Genomic DNA, 23593 nt, shown 5'->3' with positions numbered 1-23593 from the left:
GACCAAAATGTCTTTTTTACTATTCTTTCAAAATTTACCCAATCAAGGCCATTTTTGTCCAACAAGTTATACAATGGTTTAATTATCATTTAAGGACCTCCCATTTAAAATTTCATAACAATTTAATACCTCTAACATGTAGAACTCAATTTTTTCACTTTTTACAATTTAGTTCTTTTTACTAAATTGAGTGCCCAAACGTCGAAATTTTCGAACGAAATTTTCACGAAATCATTTTGTGAAATTGTAGACCATAAAAATATAATAAAAATAAAATTTTTCTCATTATATTTGTGGTCCCGAAACCACTATTCTGACTAAGCCCAAAATCAGGATGTTACAAGTACTAACTTAAAACTTTATAAAATTTAAAGGGTCTAAAGTTAAATTTTCAATTTTAAGGGCCAAGAATCTTGCAGTTTGTCATTTTTTAATATGATACTTATTTTTATTTAATAAAATTATTAATATTGATATACTGGAAGAACTTATATTAATTTTTTAGTGTTTAGGTTAAGTTTTAGTACTAATTTGATTAAAATTCATAATTAACTGATAATGTTAGAATTAACTTTTGGTGTAGAATACATATAAGGTCACTAAATTATTAGTAGGTTTATATCTTGGTCATTCGATTTCAAAAAGTTACAAAATAATCATTGAATAATTTAAAAGTTTTCATTAAAGTCATTGAGCAATTAAAATCGCTATTGTATGGCTTCTCTATTTGTACTGTGTATCAATCAAAAGCTTTTCTTCCCATGATCTTCTACAATTCAATTTATTTTTATGCAATAGCTTTGAACATCATGTATTTGCAAACCAAATTCCAAACGGCTTTTCTTATTGGATCTCTAACATTGACCATTAGATCGGCTTGGATTTATGGTATATTCATCTACTTGTCAATGTGTACTAATCCATCATATCGATCACCAAATTTAACCAATTGATTTAAATAAAAACTTTTGAATAGTTTAGTGATTTAAATAAAATCTTTCAAATGGTTTAATGATCATTGTGTGGTCTTTTGAAGTCGAGTGACTAAAATATAAAGTTATTAATAATTTAGTGATGTCCTAAACAGAAAAAAAAATCAAAGCCATAAGATTATAATTAATAAATGGGTAAACTATACCCGATGTCACTCTAAAATAGGATTTGTCGTTATTTGGTCACTTTAGTTTCTTTTATCAATTTATTCACTCTAATTAATATAATTGTTCGAACTAATCATTACCGTTAAAAATTTTGTTAATCCACTAACAGATTGCTGACGTAGCACATTAGCCAATTGAATGACAACACATAAGTCCTTTTTTTCTTACTTTTAACTAAAGCTTAGGAACCTTTGTGTAATCAATCCACTAAAAGAAAAATATGTTTTGGATTAATTACATAGAAGTCCCTAAGCTTTAATCAAAAGTCAATAAAAGATACCATGTGTCGTAATTCATTTGGCTACTGTGCTATGTCAAGAATCTGTCAGTGAATTAACGAATTTTTTAACGGAAATAACTAGTTCGAACAATTATCTTAATTAAAGTGACTAAATTGAGAAAAAATTAAAGTGATTAAAATAGGACGAACCGCATTTTAGTGTGACATTAGGTGTAATCTACACTTAATAAATTAAACATAAAATTAGACAAAACCACAAATGACATTAAATTTATTCTATTAACAAAATTATCAAAATTTAAAAATAATAATATTAACAATTAATATTCACCAAAAATTATAAAACTAGAATTAAACATTAAATTTATTCTATTTACAAAGTCATTTATTTTTGTTTTCTGGAATTTAGTTTTTTCACTTTTCATATTTAAAATTCGTATCCAACTTTTAACACTATTAAAATTCTTTTGTTAAATTTTATTAGTGTAACATTTTGAAATAAAATAAAAAAACTCACGTAGTAATTATATAACAAAAAATGATGTTAAAATGTAAAAAAAAATTTAATAGTATTTATAATTGGACTACTAATTTTAAATAAAAAATAAAAAAACTATATTCTAAATGTACAAAGAGTTAAATATAGATATGTTCATAGATCGAGTGGTCCACTTAGACTGCTTTGAATTAGGCTGATTTAATTTAATCCAATTTACTATTCAAAAATTAAAAAATATATAAAAATAATTTTATATTAATATTTATATATTTTCTAATTAAATTCGAATAAAAATATTAAAACCGAATTTAGATCCGACCCGGCCCATCTGAACAGTTAGAACATCCCTAAGTCAAATGTCACCGATCTAGAAACTAGAAGAGAAGAAGATAGCCTGTTCATGTAAAAAAAAGAACAGTTAACAAATAAAATAAAAATAATAAAAATAAGACAACTCTCTCCCAAATCTTTAACAAAGATAAAAAAAAAAAAATAGCAAGAAAAAAGGGGAGAGAAACTCATCAGCGTAGTGCACCGGACCTGCAGATCCGACCATCGTCGGCTATGTCTTCCTCAGTCTTCTCCGCCGTCCGATCTTTCTCTCTCTTCGCCTTCCTTTTCCTCTTCCTCTCTCCCGCTCTCGCTTCCGAGTCAGATCACAAGGTAAATAACCTCTATTTCCCCCCTTGAACCCTATCTGCAAACTTTTTTCCTTCTTAATTTATTTCTTCATTTATGGTTAGGTTTAATTGTTGCCTTTGATTTGTTCAAATTCATGATTTATGTGTGAAAAATTTTGTTACTATGTTGTAATTATCAGGTGTAAGATGTGGATCTCTGATGGATGAGCTCTTGATGTAAATTTATCTATGAAATGGTTTATATCGTTTATGTGCATGTCTATGTATGTGATATAAAGATTGTTATACACGCTCGAGTTGTATCATTTCCTCGTTTAGGTTATTCGTGATTTACGTGTCGTTTTTGGAATTTATTATACAAATCTTAATGCAAATTGTCTATGGGTGGTCGAGAGGTTGATGTAGAGGATGAAGTGTATCTTTTTTCACGTTTAAATTAGGTAGTTTAGTTTTGAGGTAAATCAAATTGTAGCGAAGCTGGCATGGGGATGTTTTGTCTAAGACCAATTGTTCGTGTTTAAATGTAGATATTAACATTTTTCAACTTTTTATTTGGTGGATTAATTGTTACACTATTCTTTTTAACATTGGTTTTCTATTGGATCTGATGGGTTTGATTAGATATGCTTGGAAGAGTTCATTTAACTGGCAGAATTCTTGTGGGAACTTGAGAATGTATTTGCATTTGCATAAATCATGTCCTACCCTTTGCCATAGTAAGACAGACATTTCGTATTAAGTATATTATAACTTGTAAAATGTCTCAGAATGATGTGGAAGAATTAACATTTGAAATCTTTTCCTTCTCTCTCTCTCTCTACATGCCTGGGTTGCAAGGTGAGCCTTCTTGACTAGGTATAAGGTCATGCATTCCTTGAATGCTCTGGAGAGTAGATTGAAAATTTGTTTATACGATTTCTGATAATTGATATTGAGTCAACAATTGTTCACCTTGACCAAGAAATTTGATCTTCTGTCTTGAATTGAATTATCAATATAAGCAGTATGGCTTGGTTAGATGTGACAAAACTTATCTGTACATTCCTTTTTGAACTGAGTTATCAGCTAGAAATCAGTTGCCTGGCAGTTGCCTGGCAAATATTCTTACTACTATATGTTTTTTCATATGTATTAGTATTGGTGACTGGTAAACTGAGTATTTTAAATTCATTTATTTGACTTTTTTGGGATCTAGGCTTAATAGGCTTTCTCAAAGTATCTTTTTGATTGCTGTCGGTCCTCCTCAAGATCAATGTTACATCAATCCATCCTGTGTATTTCTTTGCATTTACATAAGATTTATTCCCAATGAGAACTTAAGTTTATATTTGTTCTTTCAATGTTGGTTTGATATTTAGATTTTTTAAATATTTGTCTTGCATTTCTCTTTTTCAATAGCTATGGGTAACTCTTACCAATTCTTGCATTGGTTTTCCTTTCAGTATCAATCAGATGACCCAGTTACCCTCTGGGTGAATAAAGTTGGTCCATACAACAATCCACAAGAAACATACAACTATTACAGCCTTCCATTTTGTCATCCGGGTACCAACCCTGCTCACAAGTGGGGTGGTCTTGGTGAGGTCCTTGGTGGAAATGAACTAATTGATAGCCAAATCGATATAAAGTTCCAAAGTATGTGTTTTTTCATTGTTAGAATTTATTCAATTGCTGTTATTCCTTTAGTAATTATTTCCATATGTTTGACTTATATTCTTTCTTCTGCTCCTTGTTTTATTCTTCAATAGAGAATGTTGACAAAAGTACTATTTGCCAATTGGAACTTGATGAAGCGAAGGTCAGACAGTTCAAGGATGCTATTGAAAACAGTTATTGGTTTGAATTCTTTATGGGTATGTTTAGCTTTTCATTCTTTTATATAAAAATAATAAGTGTGCATAAATAGAGCTACAAAGATACTGATATTTGACAGCTTAGACAAGTACTGAAAATCTCAGGATCTGAAAGCTTTGAATTCTTTTGGCATTGAATGGATGTTTACTGGATTTAGGTATCATTTTATCTATATGGCTTACTTTGTTGGAGCACTAACTATCTTCCTTGCTTTTCTGTTTTTGCCATGTTTGTGCTCTTAACGATGCTGAAAGTTCAGATGATCTGCCTTTATGGGGTATGCATAGTCTACTTCATTTTTCTTTTATCTGGTTTATCAATCCTTATTGCTTGTTACTGAATAATTTTTCTTTTTCTTTCTTAACTTTTTAGGCTTTGTTGGTGAGCTGCATCCTGATAAGAACAGTGATAATGGCAAGCATGTCCTCTACACTCATAAGAATATTGTTATTAAATACAATAAGGACCAGGTTTGTGGTTCCTGACATGCAGACGACTTCCATTCCTTATTTTTGAATCTGCTATTTTTAGTGACCACGCTCCAATCTCGCAGATTATTCATGTCAATCTCACTCAAGAGAGTCCAAAACCATTGGAAGCAGGGCGAGTATTGGACATGACATACTCTGTCAAATGGCTTCAAACTAATGTCACTTTTGCTCGTCGCTTTGATGTTTATTTGGACTATCCTTTCTTTGAGCACCAAGTAAGTATCACTATTGGTGAAAACTTTCTACTTCAGTGGATTCTTTTCTAGTCATCTATTTTGCAACAACATTTATTTTCACAAGCCATCCATTAGGTTGTTCTGTTTTTGTTTAATTTTCTGATAGCTCTAAATACATGTTGCAATATGCAGATTCATTGGTTCTCTGTTTTCAATTCATTCATGATGGTTATCTTCCTCACTGGTTTGGTGTCAATGATCTTGATGCGAACTCTGAGAAATGACTATGCAAAGTATGCTCGGGAAGATGATGATCTGGAAAGCTTGGTGATAATACCTAGACCTTTTCTTTTTTCCAGTTCTTTAAGGAAAGTTTTGTTGTTCAAAAATTCATGTTCTCCTTGCTATTTCATCTATATGCTCTCAGGAAAGGGATGTGAGTGAAGAATCTGGTTGGAAACTCGTTCATGGTGATGTTTTCCGACCTCCTCGCTATTTGGCCCTGCTTTCTGCTGTTGTTGGCACAGGTGCTCAGCTAGCGATGCTTGTTCTCCTTGTCATCCTATTGGCAATTGTGGGAACGTTGTATGTCGGGTATGTTGAGAAGCTATAGTGAGTTAAAATCCAAGAGTTGGCAACGCAACTTAGTTTGAGAATTGACTAAAAAACTAAATAAATTTATTTTGATAAATATGAAATTAAAAGTATTAATGCCTTCTTTTACTTTAAAAAAAATCAAATAACCATCCATTAGGAAAAAGGGACCTTACATTGAAAAACTACTAACTTTATTCTACATTTTACTTTTAAAAGATAAATAAAAAAGAGAAAAAAGATTCACCCACGTGTAAAATCCCTTTGTATGATTACTTATTTTTTATCAGCCTTCTTCTGTTTGCCATATTCAAATTTGACCAAATGATTTATCTTTCTCCTTGTTTTAGTTCATGCTATGAACCATATTGTTCTTTGGTGTTGGCATTTCAACTTTCAGCTTTTTGAGTACTAACAATTATGTATTGATCACTTGGTCCAGGAGAGGAGCAATTGTCACAACTTTTATTCTTTGTTATGCTTTTACATCATTCATTTCTGGTTACGTAAGTGGTGGAATGTACTCACGCAATGGGGGTACGTGCTTGATCACTTATCCTTTCTTGCTTGCATTTGTTCCTCTACTCATGGATCTCTCATTCAAAAGAGTTGGATTTCTTTTTCAGGTAAAAATTGGATAAAGGCTATGATCCTTACAGCATCTCTGTTCCCATTTATGTGCTTTGGGATTGGTTTTATCTTGAACACAATCGCCATATTTTATGGATCTCTAGCAGCAATTCCTTTTGGTACAATGGTGGTTGTTTTTGTGATTTGGGCTTTCATTTCATTCCCCTTGGCCCTTCTTGGTACAGTTGTTGGAAGAAATTGGAGTGGTGCTCCAAATAATCCATGCCGTGTGAAGACCATTCCTCGCCCAATTCCGGAAAAGAAATGGTATCTTACACCCTCTGTGGTCTCTATGATGGGAGGGCTCCTGCCATTTGGCAGCATATTCATTGAAATGTATTTTGTCTTCACATCCTTCTGGAATTACAAGGTAATGTTCTTTTCCCTATGTTTTTTATTTGCTTGATGGTGAATTAAAATCTGGTTAGGCGATCTTTCACTCTTTCATATGCTGTATAAACTATAACAAAGTGTTGCTTCCTTTTTAAATACATATATGCTGATGAATACTAGAACATGGTCTTCATTTCTTTTCTGACATGGAGATTGTGCATCCGTATTTTAGTAATTTCAGACTCAATAAGTCTCTGCATTTTGCAGGTTTATTATGTCTATGGCTTTATGCTGTTGGTCTTCTTGATTCTAATCATTGTGACCATTTGTGTGACAATCGTGGGAACATATTTCCTGCTAAATGCTGAGAACTACCATTGGCAGTGGACATCATTCTTCTCTGCTGCCTCAACTGCAATCTATGTCTATTTGTACTCCGTCTACTACTACCATGTGAAAACCAAGATGTCAGGCTTCTTCCAGACCAGCTTCTACTTCGGATATACTTTGATGTTTTGTCTTGGTTTGGGAATTCTCTGTGGTGAGTTTTGGAACATATAAATATCTATCATATCCATAAATATATGGTTATCCTGCCTTCTTTATGTGCTCATACCAAATAAGCATTTTCTCTCATTTTTATTTGAGTGTTGTTTATTTTCTTTTTGTTCCTTGCCGGTCAGTATTGGAGTTTATGGCATCTGTTGTTCCTACATAATGTGGGTTCTTTTATCGTTTCCTTTTCAAAATGCAGGGGCCGTTGGTTATCTCGGTTCTAATCTGTTTGTAAGGAGGATCTACAGAAACATCAAGTGCGACTAAACCCTTAAAATGTTTGAAAGTATAACCATCAGCGCTTCTATGAGCATTTTTATTTGTCGTCTGAGGCAATAAACGATGATGAGATGAAACTTCCAGCCAGGAGGGGGGTATGGGTCAAGACCTAGCAAAATCCTAGAGACGAGAAATCACAGGGTTTGAGGGTAAGGGGGAATTGGTATTTGTGGGTTTCCATGAGATTTTGCTTTTTCTTTTTGCCTCATTTCTATTTTTACACAAAATGTAATCGGAAGCCTGATTTAGAATGCAGAAAAAACCAGTTAAAAAAATATTACTCTTTGGTTATACTTTTTTGTCCTTCACCCCTTCTGCATATACGTGTGTCCTGTCTGTAAGAACTCAAAATGGCTAAAATATCTGCACATTTTGTTAGGGGATAAAGGAACTTCTCAAAGAATTCAGCATATGTTTTTTTCCCCTTTCTTTTTGGCTTCACTGACAGTTTAATTATATGCATATTGAAGTATTGTTTCTGGAAACCGGATCGGACTAGGAGCCAACTGGTACACCAGTCCGGAACAAAACAAAAAATCGATTGATTGATCAAGTCGAGCTTTAGTAGTCTTCGGAAAAGAAACCAATGTCTATTTGGTTCCATTTTATTGAATTTGATTTGGTTTAATTATTACAAAAATCTATTCAGTTAAGTTCATAATGCAAAATTATTTTTATTTAATTTATAATTTTTATAAGCATTCATGAAGCGAAAATAACTTTAAAAAGTAAAAAAAAAAAATCAGTTTTTGAAAAGAAAAACAAAGCAAACTGATATCACGTCTAACAACTACTATTATTATTGGCGTTTTAATTAAAGCCACCAAATTCAAAAATGTTAAAATCATCAATCTTACTTTTATAATATTATTGCCGTCCACGCAAAAGTGGGGGCAACGTGAGATTATAAGAACATGTATTTTGGACAATGCAAGAATCTTTCTTCCCCACCTTAATCCCTACCTGAATTAATAATTAAATTAAAGAGTGAAATTCATTCGTTTATGGAAGAAGAAGAAGAATCGGAATCGGAAAGGGAAGGGAGAAGCCAAAAGATCAAAACAGAAACTCCAAGCTTTGAACTAACTTCCATGTTCACTTGATCCAAAGAAAAGAAAAAAAGATTTTGTAAGTGATCAAAGTTTTCAATGGGAAAAGGCCCCTTCTCGTTCCGGCGCCCTTCTATTAGGCGTCGCCGTCCAAAATCTACGGCGGTACCTCAATCGCCAAAGCCGATACCGACTACTGGAGCCGTCGCTTCTTCATCTTCGCCTCCGCCTCCTAGCACTGGTAACTTGATTGGTGGAGGAGGCGGTGGTGGTGGGGTGGTGGCGGCGGGGAAGGGGAAGAAGAAGGCGGCGGGAGCAAGGCTGTGGATGAGATTCGACGCTATGGGGGTATCGGAGCTGGTGGAATATGATAAGAGTACGATAATTAAGAGGGCTTCGATTCCTGCTAGGGATTTGAGGATTCTTGGCCCTGTCTTCTCTCACTCATCAACGATTCTTGGTATGTTTAAGTTACTATTCTCTTTGAAATTCTTCTGTGAAATTGCTTTCAATGGATTTAGAGTGGCTACAGTTAGCCTTTTTCTGACTTCAGATTTTGATTTTAGGGTTCATTTCTTTAAATACTGAGGATTCAGGGTACTATTAGCTTGTAAGTAGGAGTGTAAACTAGGAAATGCAAAAGAACTGTGAGTTTAGAGTGGAATTGCGTATGCTGCTAAGATGCAGGCTTTTTTGGGTATAGCCCAGAACTATATAAAAATGCTCAACCTTTTGGTTGGAAATGAGTGCCATTCCAAAGTTTGCTTGAAGTACCTATGTTCTACACTACACATTTTTGCTAAATATGGGCATATGACACTCCAAGGACCGGAAAAACTTAGAAAAGAAAAAAGGAACATACCTATGTGTACTTGACACTCTCACCTACAGCTTATAGCCAAACCCTAGATACTGATATTAGCTATGGATTTGATAAGCAAAACAATTTCTTGACTATCGATCTTGCATGCTGATTAAGAGGATTCCTATTGTTCTTGGTTTCTTGCCGACTCTTGATATTGTTACTCTTTGGTGATTGTTGAATTTTAATTGGATTTTACAATGGGAAGAGACTGAATGTTTTAAGTTATCAGGTAATAATTAAAGGTTTAGTTTGCTTTGGTTATTAATTATGCTCGTGACGGTAAGCTGAATATTGTGTCTAGGTGGATCTCACTTAGAAAAAGAAATCCTATGTTAGGTATTACATGACCCCACCATTCTTAATCATATTAGTTGCTTAGCAGTTCAAACCTATGTGATCGGAGATCTTTTTGCAAGTGATGCCAGCAAATACTTAGTTGTGATAACCGAGCATGAGTATTCTGCTCGTTGCCGTGTTTCTTTTGTAGTTTTGTCCGCTCTCAAAAGAGGAAGGGTGTGAATTATGGTTCAGTTTTATAGACTTGAGAGTCTATTCCATTTTTTCTTATTTCAGTCTGTTTTGTACCATGGTCTATTCATTATCCTGATATATGTATCAAACAATCTAGAATATCGGATTCTTTGTTTACTCATCATTATCATTTTCAGCCAGGGAGAAAGCCATGGTTGTGAATTTAGAGTTTATAAAGGCAATAGTTACGGCTGAAGAAGTTCTTATACTGGACCCTCTACAACAGGAGGTGCTTCAATTCGTGGATCAACTAAGACTACAACTTCCTCATAAAAGTGCAAATAAGACACAAGGAGCAGGCGCAGTGGATGTAAATGATAGTGAAACTCATGTTTCAACTGGCGGACAGTGGTTACCAGTTCCAGAAGCCATGGAGGGTTTGCAGTGTGAGCTTCCATTTGAGTTTCAGGTTCTGGAGATAGCTTTAGAGGTTGTCTGCTCGTTTCTGGACAAAAATGTGGCAGAACTTGAGAGAGATGCTTACCCTGTGTTGGATGAACTGGCTCGAAATGTCAGTACCAAGAATCTGGAACATGTTAGGAGTTTGAAAAGCAATCTCACTCGTCTTCTTGCACGTGTACAGAAGGTATTTTTGATGCATGTTTTTTCTTTCAACATCCTAACTGTTGCTAATAAGGAGAATGCTCCTTATCTGGATTCGATGCCCATTTGTGCGTGTCCTTGAAGGGATGGAAGCCCAATTACATGATACATCTAAAAGATGTATCATTTACAAATATTCAATATATTTTATATGTGAAACATTAACTATTACCTGTTAAAATGTTAGGTGAGGGATGAAATTGAACATTTGTTGGATGACAATGAAGATATGTCAAATTTGTATTTGACAAGAAAGTGGATCCAAAATCAGCAATTGGAGGCTTTGTCGGGAGGTGCAGCCTCAAATAGCATCATTACTATTTCGCCTCGTCTACCTCGACTTAGTTCAAACAGGAGTGCAAGTTTGGTGAGCAGCCACAATTTAGATGACGATGATGTCGAGGATCTAGAGATGTTGCTCGAGGCATATTTCATGCAACTGGACGGGACGCGAAACAAGATATTATCTGTGAGCATCTCTGTTTGTATTATTCGGAACTGATGTATCGACTTTCATCTCCTTGATTTGATCACCATTTCTTCTGTTGGATTCACAGGTCCGAGAATACATCGATGACACAGAAGACTACGTTAACATCCAACTTGACAACCAACGAAACGAACTCATTCAACTGCAATTGACGTTGACCATCGCATCGTTTGCCATAGCTGTCGAGACATTAGTAGCCGGATGGTTCGGCATGAACATACCTTTCACATGGAACAACAAGGAGGGGATATTTGAAATCTTTGTGGGAGGTATTACAGTCGGGTGTGTGCTGATTTTCCTTCTGATCCTAGGATATGCCAGATGGAAGAAGCTGCTTGGTTCTTAAAACTGATCCTTCATCATCAACTATGAATGTGCTTTTCACCATAGTTGTGCCCCATCAATGGGATATAATTGAAGTATGTACAGAAATCAAAGGCCAATTATCCAAATTCTCTGATACATGCTTTAAATCTATGAAAACTGAAGGTCACATTTTTCTTTATATATATATGCATGAATATATACATGAATGTTTCCATCCTTATAGATATCTATGAAAAATACCAATTTTCAGTCCATTAAAATATGGAAATTTAAAATAAAGTTATATTTTGATTATTAATTAATATTTTCTTTATGTATTTAATTAATGTCATGCTTATGAACTAATCCTGTATGATGATTTTGTCTGTTTGTGGAGTTTGGTTGTCTTTGTTTATTGATGTACTTTCTTCCACCTCTTGTTGAGAATTGGAGCTTAGTATTTTGGGGTTAATTTTGGTTGAGGTCACTTTTTATCATCTAATTATGAAATATTATTATAAAATGATCACTGATTTATAAGAGTTCTTTTATCATTTAACTATGAAAAGTTACAAAATGATTATTAAACTATTTAATTTTGGGTTTTTTTATTATCATTTAGTTAATAGGAAAATAAAAATGCTAGAAATTTCAAGATAATTGGGTAAATAATAAATAGTTGAGTGATTCTTTTGTAATTTTCCATAATTGGGTGACTACTAATATAATTTACTTACTATTTTATTAGTAATCAATAATTATAATTAGACCCAAATTACCACCTTAATTTCAAATTTTATCCTTAAACTTTGAAATGTCCTAATTGAATCTTCACAGTATAATTAAATTATTTTCTCACCTTAACTATTAATTTATGCAATAAATACTATTTTAGATATGATATTTAATATATTTAAACACGTGGAACAAATCAATTAGTGTTAGATACAATGGTTACTCTCAAAAGATCGCGAGATTTAACTTTAGAAATAATATTGTTGAGAGAAAGAGTTTTGAACCCCGAACATAAATCGAAAATGAACATGAAAATAATAAAACAAATCACATAGAACAAATTGCAAACAAACGTATACACTATATACCTACTCTACGAGCATTTTATAGATTCGGCATATTAAAAAGGAAAAAATAATGTCGATAAAAATTGAAAAGACTTTTTGTATTATGTATCTTGATTAGGGTACAAATTTATTAACAATTTAATCAACATATACTAAATATATTTTTTTATTATATTTAAATTAGTATTTAATGTTTAAGTTAATAACTAAATTCATCACTTGATTGATACGATGCGTAGGATATATTTTGAAATTTAGGATGAAATTAATTTCAAGTCGTATAGTGGAATTAAGTGTTTATAATAATAATGATTTAATCCAACAACTTGCACCGCATTAACTAAATGCAATCCACTTTCCTCCCTTTTTTTGGACATAAACTATGTAAAATTCTGCTTGCAGCCGCCATTTTTTAATTATTTTTTAGGGTAAATTCTTAAAATAGTTATTTTTATTTATATTAGGTTACATTTTAATTATCTATGATTGAAATGTTACGTTTTAGTCACTTATATTATTGTGTTGTAACATTTTAGTCACTGAGCTGTTAATTGTCATTAACAGTGCAGTGATAAACTGATGTGGCCCGTTAAATCATCATTTCAAACGAAAATTTTAGGTTAAATTATATAATTATTTTAAAATAATAAAAGTATAGGGACTAGTATTAACAAATGGAAAATATAGAAAAAATATATTAAAAGAAATGGAGAAGGGAGGAAAATGGAAAGAGAAACAGAAGAGAATAGAAAATAAAGAAAAAAAAAGAAAGTTAAAAAACATAAAAGAAAAAAATAAATTACTCAAAACGAAAAAATATAGTGACTAATTGTATAATTTAACTTAAAATTTTCATTTGAAATGATGATTTAACGTATCGCGTCAGCTTACCGTTACACTGTTAATGGTAATTAATTGCTCAATGACTAAAATGTTACAACATAAAAACATAAGTGACTAAAACGTAACATTTCAAATTTAAGTGACTAAAATGTAACCTGATGCAAACAAAAGTGACTATTTTGATAGTTTACCAATTTTTTAAGAAAAAATTAGTTGAGATTTGATTTTTTTATTAGGGTTAATATACTATTTGGGACTTAAACTTGACAATTGTTTTTATATTATAGTTTGGACTTGGCAATTATTCTCACATTAGTGTTTGGAGTTTTTGGGTCCAAATTAGTCCTTGAACTTGACAATTGTTCTAACATTAGAGTTTGAACTTTTTTGTTCAAGTTAGTCCCTGATACTTCTTTTTAAAAAAAATTGGACAAGAAAATGTTCAAGCTTTAATGTAGGAACAAATGTCAAGTTCATGGATTAATCTGGAAAAAAAAATTAGGCCCCACTGTTAGAATAATTGTCTATTTCAGGCCTTAATGTAAGAACAAGTAATAAGTTCAGGGACTGACATGAAAAAAATGGCCCTAATATGAAAATTATTACCAAGTTCAGGATACCCAAAAATGAATTAATCCGTTTTATTCTTAATAAATAACTATATTCAATTTTTCACATATTAAGAATGTTCTACTCAAACCGGGCTTTTCTAAAATGAGAAAACAGATAAAAATGTAAATATAAAATAGAGTTAATTGCACTAAACATCCTCAAATTTTTATTTTTATTCTAAATTAGTCTTTAATCTTCAAATTTTTATAATTATATCCTTAAAGTATCAAAGTTATATCAATTAGATAATTTTGTTATTAAAAACGCTATTTAAACTTTAAATGATACATCGGATCTTATGTGGCATGATTTAAAATAATAAAAAAATTGGAAAAAATGAATTTCGCAAAAATGAATGTTTTAAAAAATTTAATTTGAGGTTTTCAAAGCTTTTATAGAAGCTTTATCATTCACTCTTTATATAATTTTTTTTTAATTTTTACTTTTTTTTTACTTTGAAATTACGATACAGTGTTCTATTTCTTTAAAATTTTTATTTTAAATTTATCTACATAAGATTTGACGTGTCATATAAGGGTTAAATTAATTGTTTTAATAACGAAAGGATCTTATTGATATAACATCGATAGTTTAAAGATGTAAGTAGAATATTTTGAAATTTAAGAACCAATTTAAAATAATAGTCATAATTTGGGGATGTTCGGTGTAATTAACTCTTACTATAATAATACCACAAAAATTAATAATTAATACTAATAAACAACTTGTTGTAATTAAAAAAAAAACTAGAACTTGACTTGAGTAAATATATAAAAACAGTATTTTAGAGGGGTTAAATTGTAAAAAAAACATTTCCGCCCTTTTCATGTTTTTTATTTTTTTTCAGTTTAGTCCCTTCCTACCTCTAGACTTTCAACTCAGAAAAATAGTCATAGAGACGCAGAGATTCAGGAAAAAAAATACATAAGAAATTTTTAGCTTTTGATTTAGAAACACTAAAGCATTGTTTTTTCGAGATCTCAAGTTCTTCAATCCACTAAAGGTAAGCTTTAATTTAAAAATAAATAATTATTTGATATATTTAATACCCAATCTTTCAATGCTTATGATTTTTTCCCTTTTTAATTTCATGAGCTGCTTTTCTTTTTTTTAATCTTAGGGCACGTTTGGTTCGCTGTATTGGATTAGAGGTGTAATGGAATAGAGGTATAATAGCAAATCAACTGTTTGGTTGAATGTAATGGAATAGAGGCGTAATAGTAATCTTGTGTTTGGTTGAATGGAATAGAGGTGTAATAGCATAATGGAAAAAACTAAAATGACTAGAATACCCTTAGCATAAATTTGTTTTGGTAAATGATTATTGTTATTGTTATTTAAATTTTAATAAGATTATTAATATCAATAATAAATAATTTAATCATATTTAAACATAATTATTATTAAATATATCATAATTAAAATATATAATTTAATAAAATTCTTAATAATTAATATTCTTATATGAATTTACTCAAATCATAATATATGATACTATAAAATATAAATTAACATAATTATTATTAAATATATTATAATTAAAATATATAATTTAATAAAATTCTTAAAATTAATATTCTTATATGAATTTACTCAAATCATAATATATGATACTATAAAATATAAATTAACATAATTATTATTAAATATATTATAATTAAAATATATAATTTAATAAAATTATTAATAATTAATATTCTTATATAATTTAATAAAACAATTAAGCAAAGATCCATTAAAACATGTTTTGAAGTTTGATACTACAATAGAGAATACAAACAAAAGAACCCATTTTTGAAGCACGCATACTTTTTGAAGCATATGAAATTACTGCAAGTTAGAGCATATGAAATTAAGCAAAGATCCATTAAAACATGTTTTGAAGTTTGATACAATAGAGAAGACAAACAAAATAACCCATTTTTATTAGCTGACCAATAAGTCCATTGGCAGATTTTTCTCTATATTCTAGCCTAGTACTCATCCCCTTCATCTTCATCTCCTTCACTAGATTCCAAGCCCACTTCTTCATAATCTTTCTCAAGAGCAGCCAAGTCTTCTCTAGCTTCAGAAAACTCACCTTCCTCCATACCCTCACCGACATACCAATGCACAAATGCACACTTTGCATACATCAGATCAAACTTATGATCAATAGTATGAGCACCAAATTTGGTAGCCATAACCAAACCAGAATCAGATATGGAAACCATCTCCAGCAAAAATCAATGCAAACTACAATTTCCTGAAAAAACTTAATACATTAGACAAATCTTTGATCAACTCAAAGAACAAGAAGGTTAAAACGTGATATCAAGATGCCAATATTCTTTGTTTGCATATCTATCCAGTGCATAATTCGAAACAAATACTCTTCAATAGAAAATAGTAAAAACCATTTTTCTCAAATATATTAGACATATGAGAAAGAGGAGGGCAAACAACAATATAGGTTAAGAAATTCTAGATTGAAACACCAAAAAATTCTACATATGCTACAAAGAAATTCAACAACATTTTGAATTGTGAAAGACCAAAAAAATCAAAACACTTCGATAAGAAAGGGAGAAAACATTAAACTTTTTTGCAGTTCTATTTCTAACCCAAAAAATCATTAAGAAAGTGCTTGAATTTTCAGGAATCATATTAAAATAATGCCCAGATATCCAAAAGGGAATAAGAGGATTTACAGAACATAGAAATACTCCCTATATGATCTAATGCAACAAGTCAATAGAAGGCAGCAATATTGTAGCTTATCAACCGAGAACCCCATTGAAAAAAAGAAAGAAGAAAAACTGAGTCCTTTTTAAATGTTTGAGGGTGTGATTGAGGAGGAGTACAAGAGCTTCAGTAGAAATGACAAAAGAAAAAAGATACAGTGCAGAGATAAAGACTAGTATAGTAGGTAAGAAAGAAAATTTGATGAGAGAGAAAGTGAGAAGTTATACCAGCTTGAATAGATAGTATAGTCCATATAGGAGGATCAACATAAGTCGTACTCCATGAACTTCCATTACCAAATTGATTGGGGAATTGAATTTTTCCTGCAATAATATCAAAATCGATTATATCAGGAAGAACTAGATAATATAACAGCTAAACATGAAAGACCATTACAGACAGAGTTAACTTGTAACTTATGCTACTCGGTTCACTCTTTCCTCTTCGTTTTTTCCGAGGGAAGTCAACAAACATGAACATGGCTAAAGGCAACACTATTTCTACTATCAAAAGTAAACTCAAGAATTTTGTTGCCAAAAAGTTTTACATTTTCTAAATTTGTTTGCTTTTGTACCCAAATTCACTTTTTTTTTTCTTTTTGGTTCCTAAAGCAAGTAAATAGCAGAAGTAACAAACACTGGTACATAATAAACAAAAAAATGATGAACAATTTGGGGAATAATCCAAATATTTAGCATTCTAATCTAAGAATTGGAACTCTCTCAAATTTAAAAGGATAATACGGGCTTGATCAGATTCAATGTAGCGTCACTGAATCAAAATTGGATTCAGGAAAAATAGCGAAATTAACAAAAATGATCACAAAAATTTAAAAATTGAGAAACATACTGGAAAGAGAGAACGGCAACGGAGTGGCGATAGCCATTGAAGTTATTGGAGGAGAAACAGAAGTGAAGATGGAGTGGGAAGGGAGGCGAACTCTCCTTAGCAAACTAACGACAGCTTTACGTAGATACATCTTCTGCTTTTGCAGTACGGCGGTTTTCTACCCTCAATATTTTTTATGATTCTAAAATAAAAGAACACAAAAGAAATTGAAATAAAAATGACCCAATTATTTTTTATGATTCTCAAGAGCAAAAACAACCTCAATAGGCATAATTAAATCCAAATTAAAATAACATCCATGGAATTCAATACAACAGAAATTAAAGGAGAAACAAAAAGAACTTGGAATCTTGAAGAAGGTGCTGGGTAGGAGAAAACTGGAGAAAGCAAAGGAAGATGTCGACTGGAGAAAGCAAAGCAAAGGAAGAAAGCAAAGGAGAAAGCAAAGCAAAGAAAAGAAAAGAAAAGGAACGGAGGGAGCAAATCGGGCGAAACAGAAGAGGCAAAGGGGAACAGAAGAGGCAGAGGGTAAAACAGGGAGGGTAAAGTGAAGCAGTACCTAAACTTAGCAAAAGGGACGGATTAGAAATCGGTGAATTTCACCGATTAGGTCAGTAATGGTTTAGCCCCGTAATAGTAATACATTGAACCAAACAACGGATTAAAGGCGTAATAAGTGGGGCCCACCGATTAGGGGTGTATTGGCCAAACATGCTGTTAAAGATTTCTTTTGGGTATTGAGAAAATGTGGAAAATAGTAAGAAATCACAGTTTCCAGTTCTTGGGTTGTCACTATTCTATTCCTTTGTCAGCTTAGGAGATTTTATTATTTATTTATAGTTTTTAATTATTCAAGAAAAAAAATTATCTAGGGTTCTAAAATTTTCTAGGGTTCTTTAACGTTGTTTTTAGTATTTTTAGATACAAAAATGGTGCCAGAAATTGGATTTTTGAGAGATTTTGCTTTGCATTTTTTTTCCCATTTTTTCTCAGATGAAATTGAAAACTAGGTTAGATTACTTCAAAAACTTGTTGTTACCTAAGATTTAGTGATTGCAACACTAGGGGATGTATAGTTATTGATGCTCGAATTGGTCATGGTCATGGGGGATGTCGAGTTTGGTAACTACGGTGTTAGCTTTGATACTCTAGTCAGTGATTGCTCGATAAGTTGAATTATGTATGGAATGTATGATTCATGATTTTTTTTTATAATGTTCTTGTGTGATCTTTTGGTTTGTTTTCGTGAATATTTACTGGAATGTCTCGTTGTTACGCATATATTGTGCATTGAACATGGATATTTTGATGTTTAGATCATTATCTGCTATATAACATTGGTACTACATGATCAGTCTCTCTTATATGTTACTTTGCAGGAACTGGTTGTCCTTGGTCATGGCGAATTCGAAGGGGTCAACAAATATAAGAAATTTGATGTTTGCCGGAAAACACGCTTTGCTTCCTCCTAAAAGTCCTTTTCCTATAGCCTCCCCTGTGTATACCGATTATATCCCGAACAATGTAATTGGATCAAAAGCAATTCAAAAGTCTAGAGTGGGAAGTATGTACCACCAGCGTACTTCCTCTGAGTCATCTGATAAAGGAACAACCTTCTTGGCTTGACGATCTCCTTAACGAGCCAGAGACTCCTATGTACAAAGGCCGTCATCGACGTTCATCTAGTGATTCTTTTGCATTCATTGATGTATCCAGTGCACCTAACCTAGATAATGTAGCTCGGGATGAATGCAGATATAAAAGTATGATTTCCTCACCTTCTTGGACACATCAGGACTTTGATCATCACAATCAGAAAGATGCTCGGGTTAACTCTTTCCATGCCGATGTAAACTTGGTAAAGCAAAAAAATAGGGCATGGGATTCACTTTCTCTTAGAGAAAACATGTTTATCCAAGGTTTAAGATCATCATGTACACTGGAAGAACCGGAGGCTTCGCCATCAACAGCGAGTGAGAAAAAAGATTCTGCTGAATCTGCATCTCTTGATGCAAAAGGTTCTTCCGAGAAAAAGGATAATTCTCACACAAAGTCTTCTTCATCTGACACCGACTCAAAACGTGCAAAGCAGTAAGTTGCCATTTATTGTTTCACAATTGAATTACATTAGAATTACAGTAAAGCAACCTACAGTGTTCTCCTGGTTACAAGAGCCTCTGTGCTATTTTTTGTTCCCTGCTTGTTCTTACTTTGAGCCGAATCTCACACTGTTATCAAATATCATTTAAAAGTTACATTTTACGAGCTCAACGAATAACACTAGTTGGCTATTGTGCTACTATTTTTTTTCATGCACATACAGGGTCAAGGTATACGAGCCTGCTTTTGTATTCTGTTAGCAGGTTTTTTGTGCATAGATACTTACGGAAGCATAACAGTAATACTTATTATGTTTTCTTATGTTCGATTACAGTACTTTTGTTATTGTCTTATCCAGGCAGTTTGCTCAACGCTCAAGGGTGCGTAAACTCCAGTACATAGCTGAGCTCGAAAGAAATGTATAAGCCTTGCAGGCAAGAGTTCGTGCAAATCGAAATTTTAAACATTTATTTACATTTGAAATTGACTTAGAAGTTATGGATCGGTATATGCCTCAATATGGAAGTATTAAATGTGGTTCTTACATAACAGGCAGAAGGGTCTGAAGTTTCAGCTGAGCTCGAATTTCTCAACCGGCAGAATCTTATTCTTGGCATGGAGAACAAAGCTCTTAAGCAACGTTTAGAGAGTTTAGCTCAAGAACAAGCTATCAAATTTCGTAAGCATCGAACCCATGACTTCTAAAGCTATGATTAGATTTTTTTTTTCTGCATTTAGTAATACGTATCACTGTTCACATTTGTTTCCCTTTTACCTTCTAATTATTTGTATATACTCCATATTTTCGACCTTTATGAATTGGCAACATGAGAGGTGTGATAAATCCAGGGAGTAGAAACTTTGATCTGAAAAATCACCGGAGAGTTCATGTCATTTTTCAGATAGTTTGAGCCACTTTTACTAGTTTTCTCTTCATGTTGGGGTTGGGGGGGGAGTAGGATGCTGTGGTCCATGTCATATTCTTTTGGTTTTGTTCTATACTTGGAAAAATTGATTTCCCCCCTTCCTTGAGAGCACAAATGGGACTCGGGTATGAGCGTTGGATATGAGTAGATGTCTCATGGGCTTTTCCTTATATTTGGAGTGCTTTGGAGGGTCATAGCCCTGCGTCAGATCTGGGTGTTGGACATGAATTATTTAAGTTAAACTACACTAGTAGTCATCCAATTATTAGTAAATTTCTTTTTTGATCACCAACTATGAAAAGTTACAAATGGCCACCAAATTATTCAATTTTGTTTTTTTATCACCAATTAACCCTTAACATTTTATACACTGTATAAATTTTTTTGACAAATTTACTTTTATTTGTGATATTGAGGGTTTATTTTAAAAGAACGAGAAAAGATAAAAATTATTATTTTGGACTTCCGAGTATTTTCATTTTTAGTATATTTTTGATAATTTGTTTTTTTTTTTTACATTTTAAGTGAATGGGTCATAAAGAAAAATATATATTTTTTTAAAAAAGTAGACCAAGTTACATAATGTGTAAAAGTTGAGAGTTAAATTTTTTAAAATCATGACTAAATTGACATAATGTATAAATATTGAGGGTTAAAGTTGTTATTATGTTATTTTTCCATCAGCCATTTTGACAGCTGGTCACCAACAAAGAAAAACACGAATAGATGAGTGATTATATTTTAACTTTTCATAGTTGGATGATTAAAAAAAACTTACCATATCAACATAGCAGGTTCTCTCAACAATGTATTAGATTTTCCAAAAGCATGATAGAAAAAGGTCAATGTGGCTAAGGGGCCATCATTGATCTAACTGTAATTATTTTAATTGATTAGAATCAAAATTTATTGAATAAAGACTGAATTGTGCATCATTCATGTTTCTTCTCAGTTGAGCAGGAAGTATTGGAGAGGGAGATCAGTCGGTTACGAGTCATGTACCAGCAGCAAAATCAACAGCAGCCGTTGTCTAGCCATCGACGCTCTAGCAGTAGAGATCTTGATTCCCAATTCGCAAACCTCTCCCTGAAACATAATGATACCAGTTCCGTTCTTGACCCTATCACCGGTCCAGTTCGCATCTAAGTTCTTAATTTAGCCGCCACTGCCACCTCCGTTATACAGATTCTTCTTCAACACCTGACGTTGTACCCGTCTTCAACTCTTCATCGCATGAGACGACACAAAACATGTGTGAGGTATTTACCACGAAAGTAGATTCCGCGTGCGCCAAAAGCCGAGACGACCCTTTCGGTTTCTGCAATTGGAGCAGGAAGAAGAAAAAGACGAAGAAATTAGGTTCACCCCATTCATAATTTGATCCATTTAATTACTCTTTCAACTTCCATATTTCCAATCTAAGTATGGTGAATGTTCAACTTCTCTTGAACAAATACCATTAAACATTTGTATTGCTTGAACTGAAATTGGATTTAGGGTTTAAAAACTATGTTAACTCATTCTAACAAATACCATTTAATTTATTTTCACTTATTTTTACATCATAAAAAAATAAAATTAAATATAAATCAAATCAAAAAATAAAATTCGATTGAGTTCAAAATACTACAGTTTTCTACATTGTATTAATCAGATCACTAATTCTTTATTCAATGTTTAACCGTAAATTTCTATCCTGATTCAACCAACAATAATAATAAAATAAATTAATAGAAAATGTTAAAAATTTTACAAAAACCAATTCAACTATTAATTTTAATCTTGATTTTTTATTTTATTTTTATTAATTCCAAGTGATTACTAATTCAACCCATTTATTTGACTAATTCTTAGTCTCTTTTGTATGAGCGGTGAGTTTCAATGCAATACGTTTAATTCTCTTTTTATTTCAGGATATATTATCTAATCTTATCGTTGTAATAATAAATTTCATCTATTATTATTTTTATCCTAACCGAAAGTGAATGGATCACCACCATCGGTGGACAAATTTAAAAAAAAAAAAAAAATTGGCTCGCGACACTGCAGGTAACAGCCTTTGGATTGCGAAATCTCGAGCGACCATGAACTTTGATTATTACAGAAGACATTTGACCTAATGACAACGACATGTAAGAACTTTTTTTTTTTCTTTAATCCAACAAAAATCAATCAATAATAAAAAAACCCAAATCACAATCGCACGATACCTCCTGCTACATTATCTGGATTTTCAATTTTCAATCGAGTCTTCTCTTTCACTATATATATCACTCCATAACCAAAAAGCTTGACCAGTCCCGACCACCTCAAAGAATAAAAATTTTTCTGTTAAAAAACATGGCTATTTTCGTTAAAGTTCTAACAAAAATCGACATCGAAAGAACATTATCATTACCAGACAGCTGTTTACAAGCTTCACCACAATCACAACGGAGCCATGGAGGAGAAAATTTGCAGGTTAAAGATGATGTCGGAATCTTATGGAACTTTCATTGCACAATAAGATCTGGGGTTTTCCCGAAACTCGAAATAGTTTCCGGTTGGGTCCAATTTGTCCGGTTCAAACAGTTAAATACCGGTGATGCTATTGTTCTTTACAAGGACGATGATACACTTACAGGTCCACATTATAAAATTGAAGTTTTGAAGGGCCACGGTGATGATTATTCAAGTTTTGCTCAAATGTATATCAAAAGTTGCCATGCTTCTTAGAAAGGTTGCAGAAATGAAGAAATTGTGAAGCATGCAGAAAGGGTCTATAGAAAATCTCTTTTTAAGTCCTTGTCCAACAAAATTTCAGCTGATTTAAGTTGTCTCACAAATGGCTTGAAGGAAAGCATACGACGAGTGAGCTTGAGGAGCAGCCAACAGGACTCAGAAAACAAATGATTGATCAACTCACTCCGTTGAATCCAACAACCGCATCATCAAAAGGCTACAGGCTGAGGTGAAAGTCATCGAGAAAATCAAGGATCATGAACTGCTAAATGATTTACTTGCACTCACACCAAATTAGTATTTTGGCAATCTTTTGTACAAAAAAATCATTTATAATGGTTTATGGTTTTTTACATTGGCTTACACATTTACGTGTCCACTTCTTAGTTTTTGATTATTATTTTTATTATAGAAGAAGAAACACATAAATTAAACAGAA

At 32.3% G+C, this 23593-nt stretch overlaps 2 protein-coding genes, 1 long non-coding RNA gene and 1 pseudogene across 3 annotated transcripts; 3 read left to right on the top strand and 1 right to left on the bottom strand.

Moving 5' to 3' along the window:
• The first annotated feature begins 2281 nt into the window (after positions 1–2281).
• LOC107891091 (transmembrane 9 superfamily member 1) lies at positions 2282–7863 on the top strand. The gene is made up of 12 exons (XM_016815745.2): positions 2282–2563; positions 3984–4176; positions 4290–4394; positions 4655–4672; positions 4768–4865; positions 4949–5101; positions 5255–5389; positions 5490–5656; positions 6099–6193; positions 6283–6656; positions 6887–7160; positions 7374–7863. Exons 1-12 carry the CDS (start codon positions 2465–2467, stop codon positions 7439–7441), a joined length of 1779 nt encoding a protein of 592 aa, XP_016671234.2. The 5' UTR covers positions 2282–2464; the 3' UTR covers positions 7442–7863.
• A 399-nt stretch (positions 7864–8262) lies between these two features.
• On the top strand, positions 8263–11496 carry LOC107891092 (magnesium transporter MRS2-4). Its single transcript, XM_016815746.2, has 4 exons — positions 8263–8962; positions 10036–10484; positions 10689–10970; positions 11059–11496. Exons 1-4 carry the CDS (start codon positions 8602–8604, stop codon positions 11335–11337), a joined length of 1371 nt encoding a protein of 456 aa, XP_016671235.1. The 5' UTR covers positions 8263–8601; the 3' UTR covers positions 11338–11496.
• A 3287-nt stretch (positions 11497–14783) lies between these two features.
• LOC107891090 (uncharacterized protein At4g06598-like) lies at positions 14784–21983 on the top strand (annotated as a pseudogene).
• Positions 15682–16871, bottom strand: LOC121228267 (uncharacterized). The gene is made up of 2 exons (XR_005925805.1): positions 16786–16871; positions 15682–16079 (listed from the first exon to the last, which is right to left on the bottom strand). It is a non-coding gene; the product is annotated as an uncharacterized lncRNA (long non-coding RNA).
• Positions 21984–23593: the final 1610 nt, after the last annotated feature.

Source organism: Gossypium hirsutum, chromosome A04 (assembly GCF_007990345.1).
Source record: "Gossypium hirsutum isolate 1008001.06 chromosome A04, Gossypium_hirsutum_v2.1, whole genome shotgun sequence".
Classification (NCBI taxonomy): Eukaryota; Viridiplantae; Streptophyta; class Magnoliopsida; order Malvales; family Malvaceae; genus Gossypium; species Gossypium hirsutum.
The sequence above is the reverse complement of the archived record's forward strand: the minus strand, read 5'-3'. Positions and strand labels throughout refer to the sequence as shown.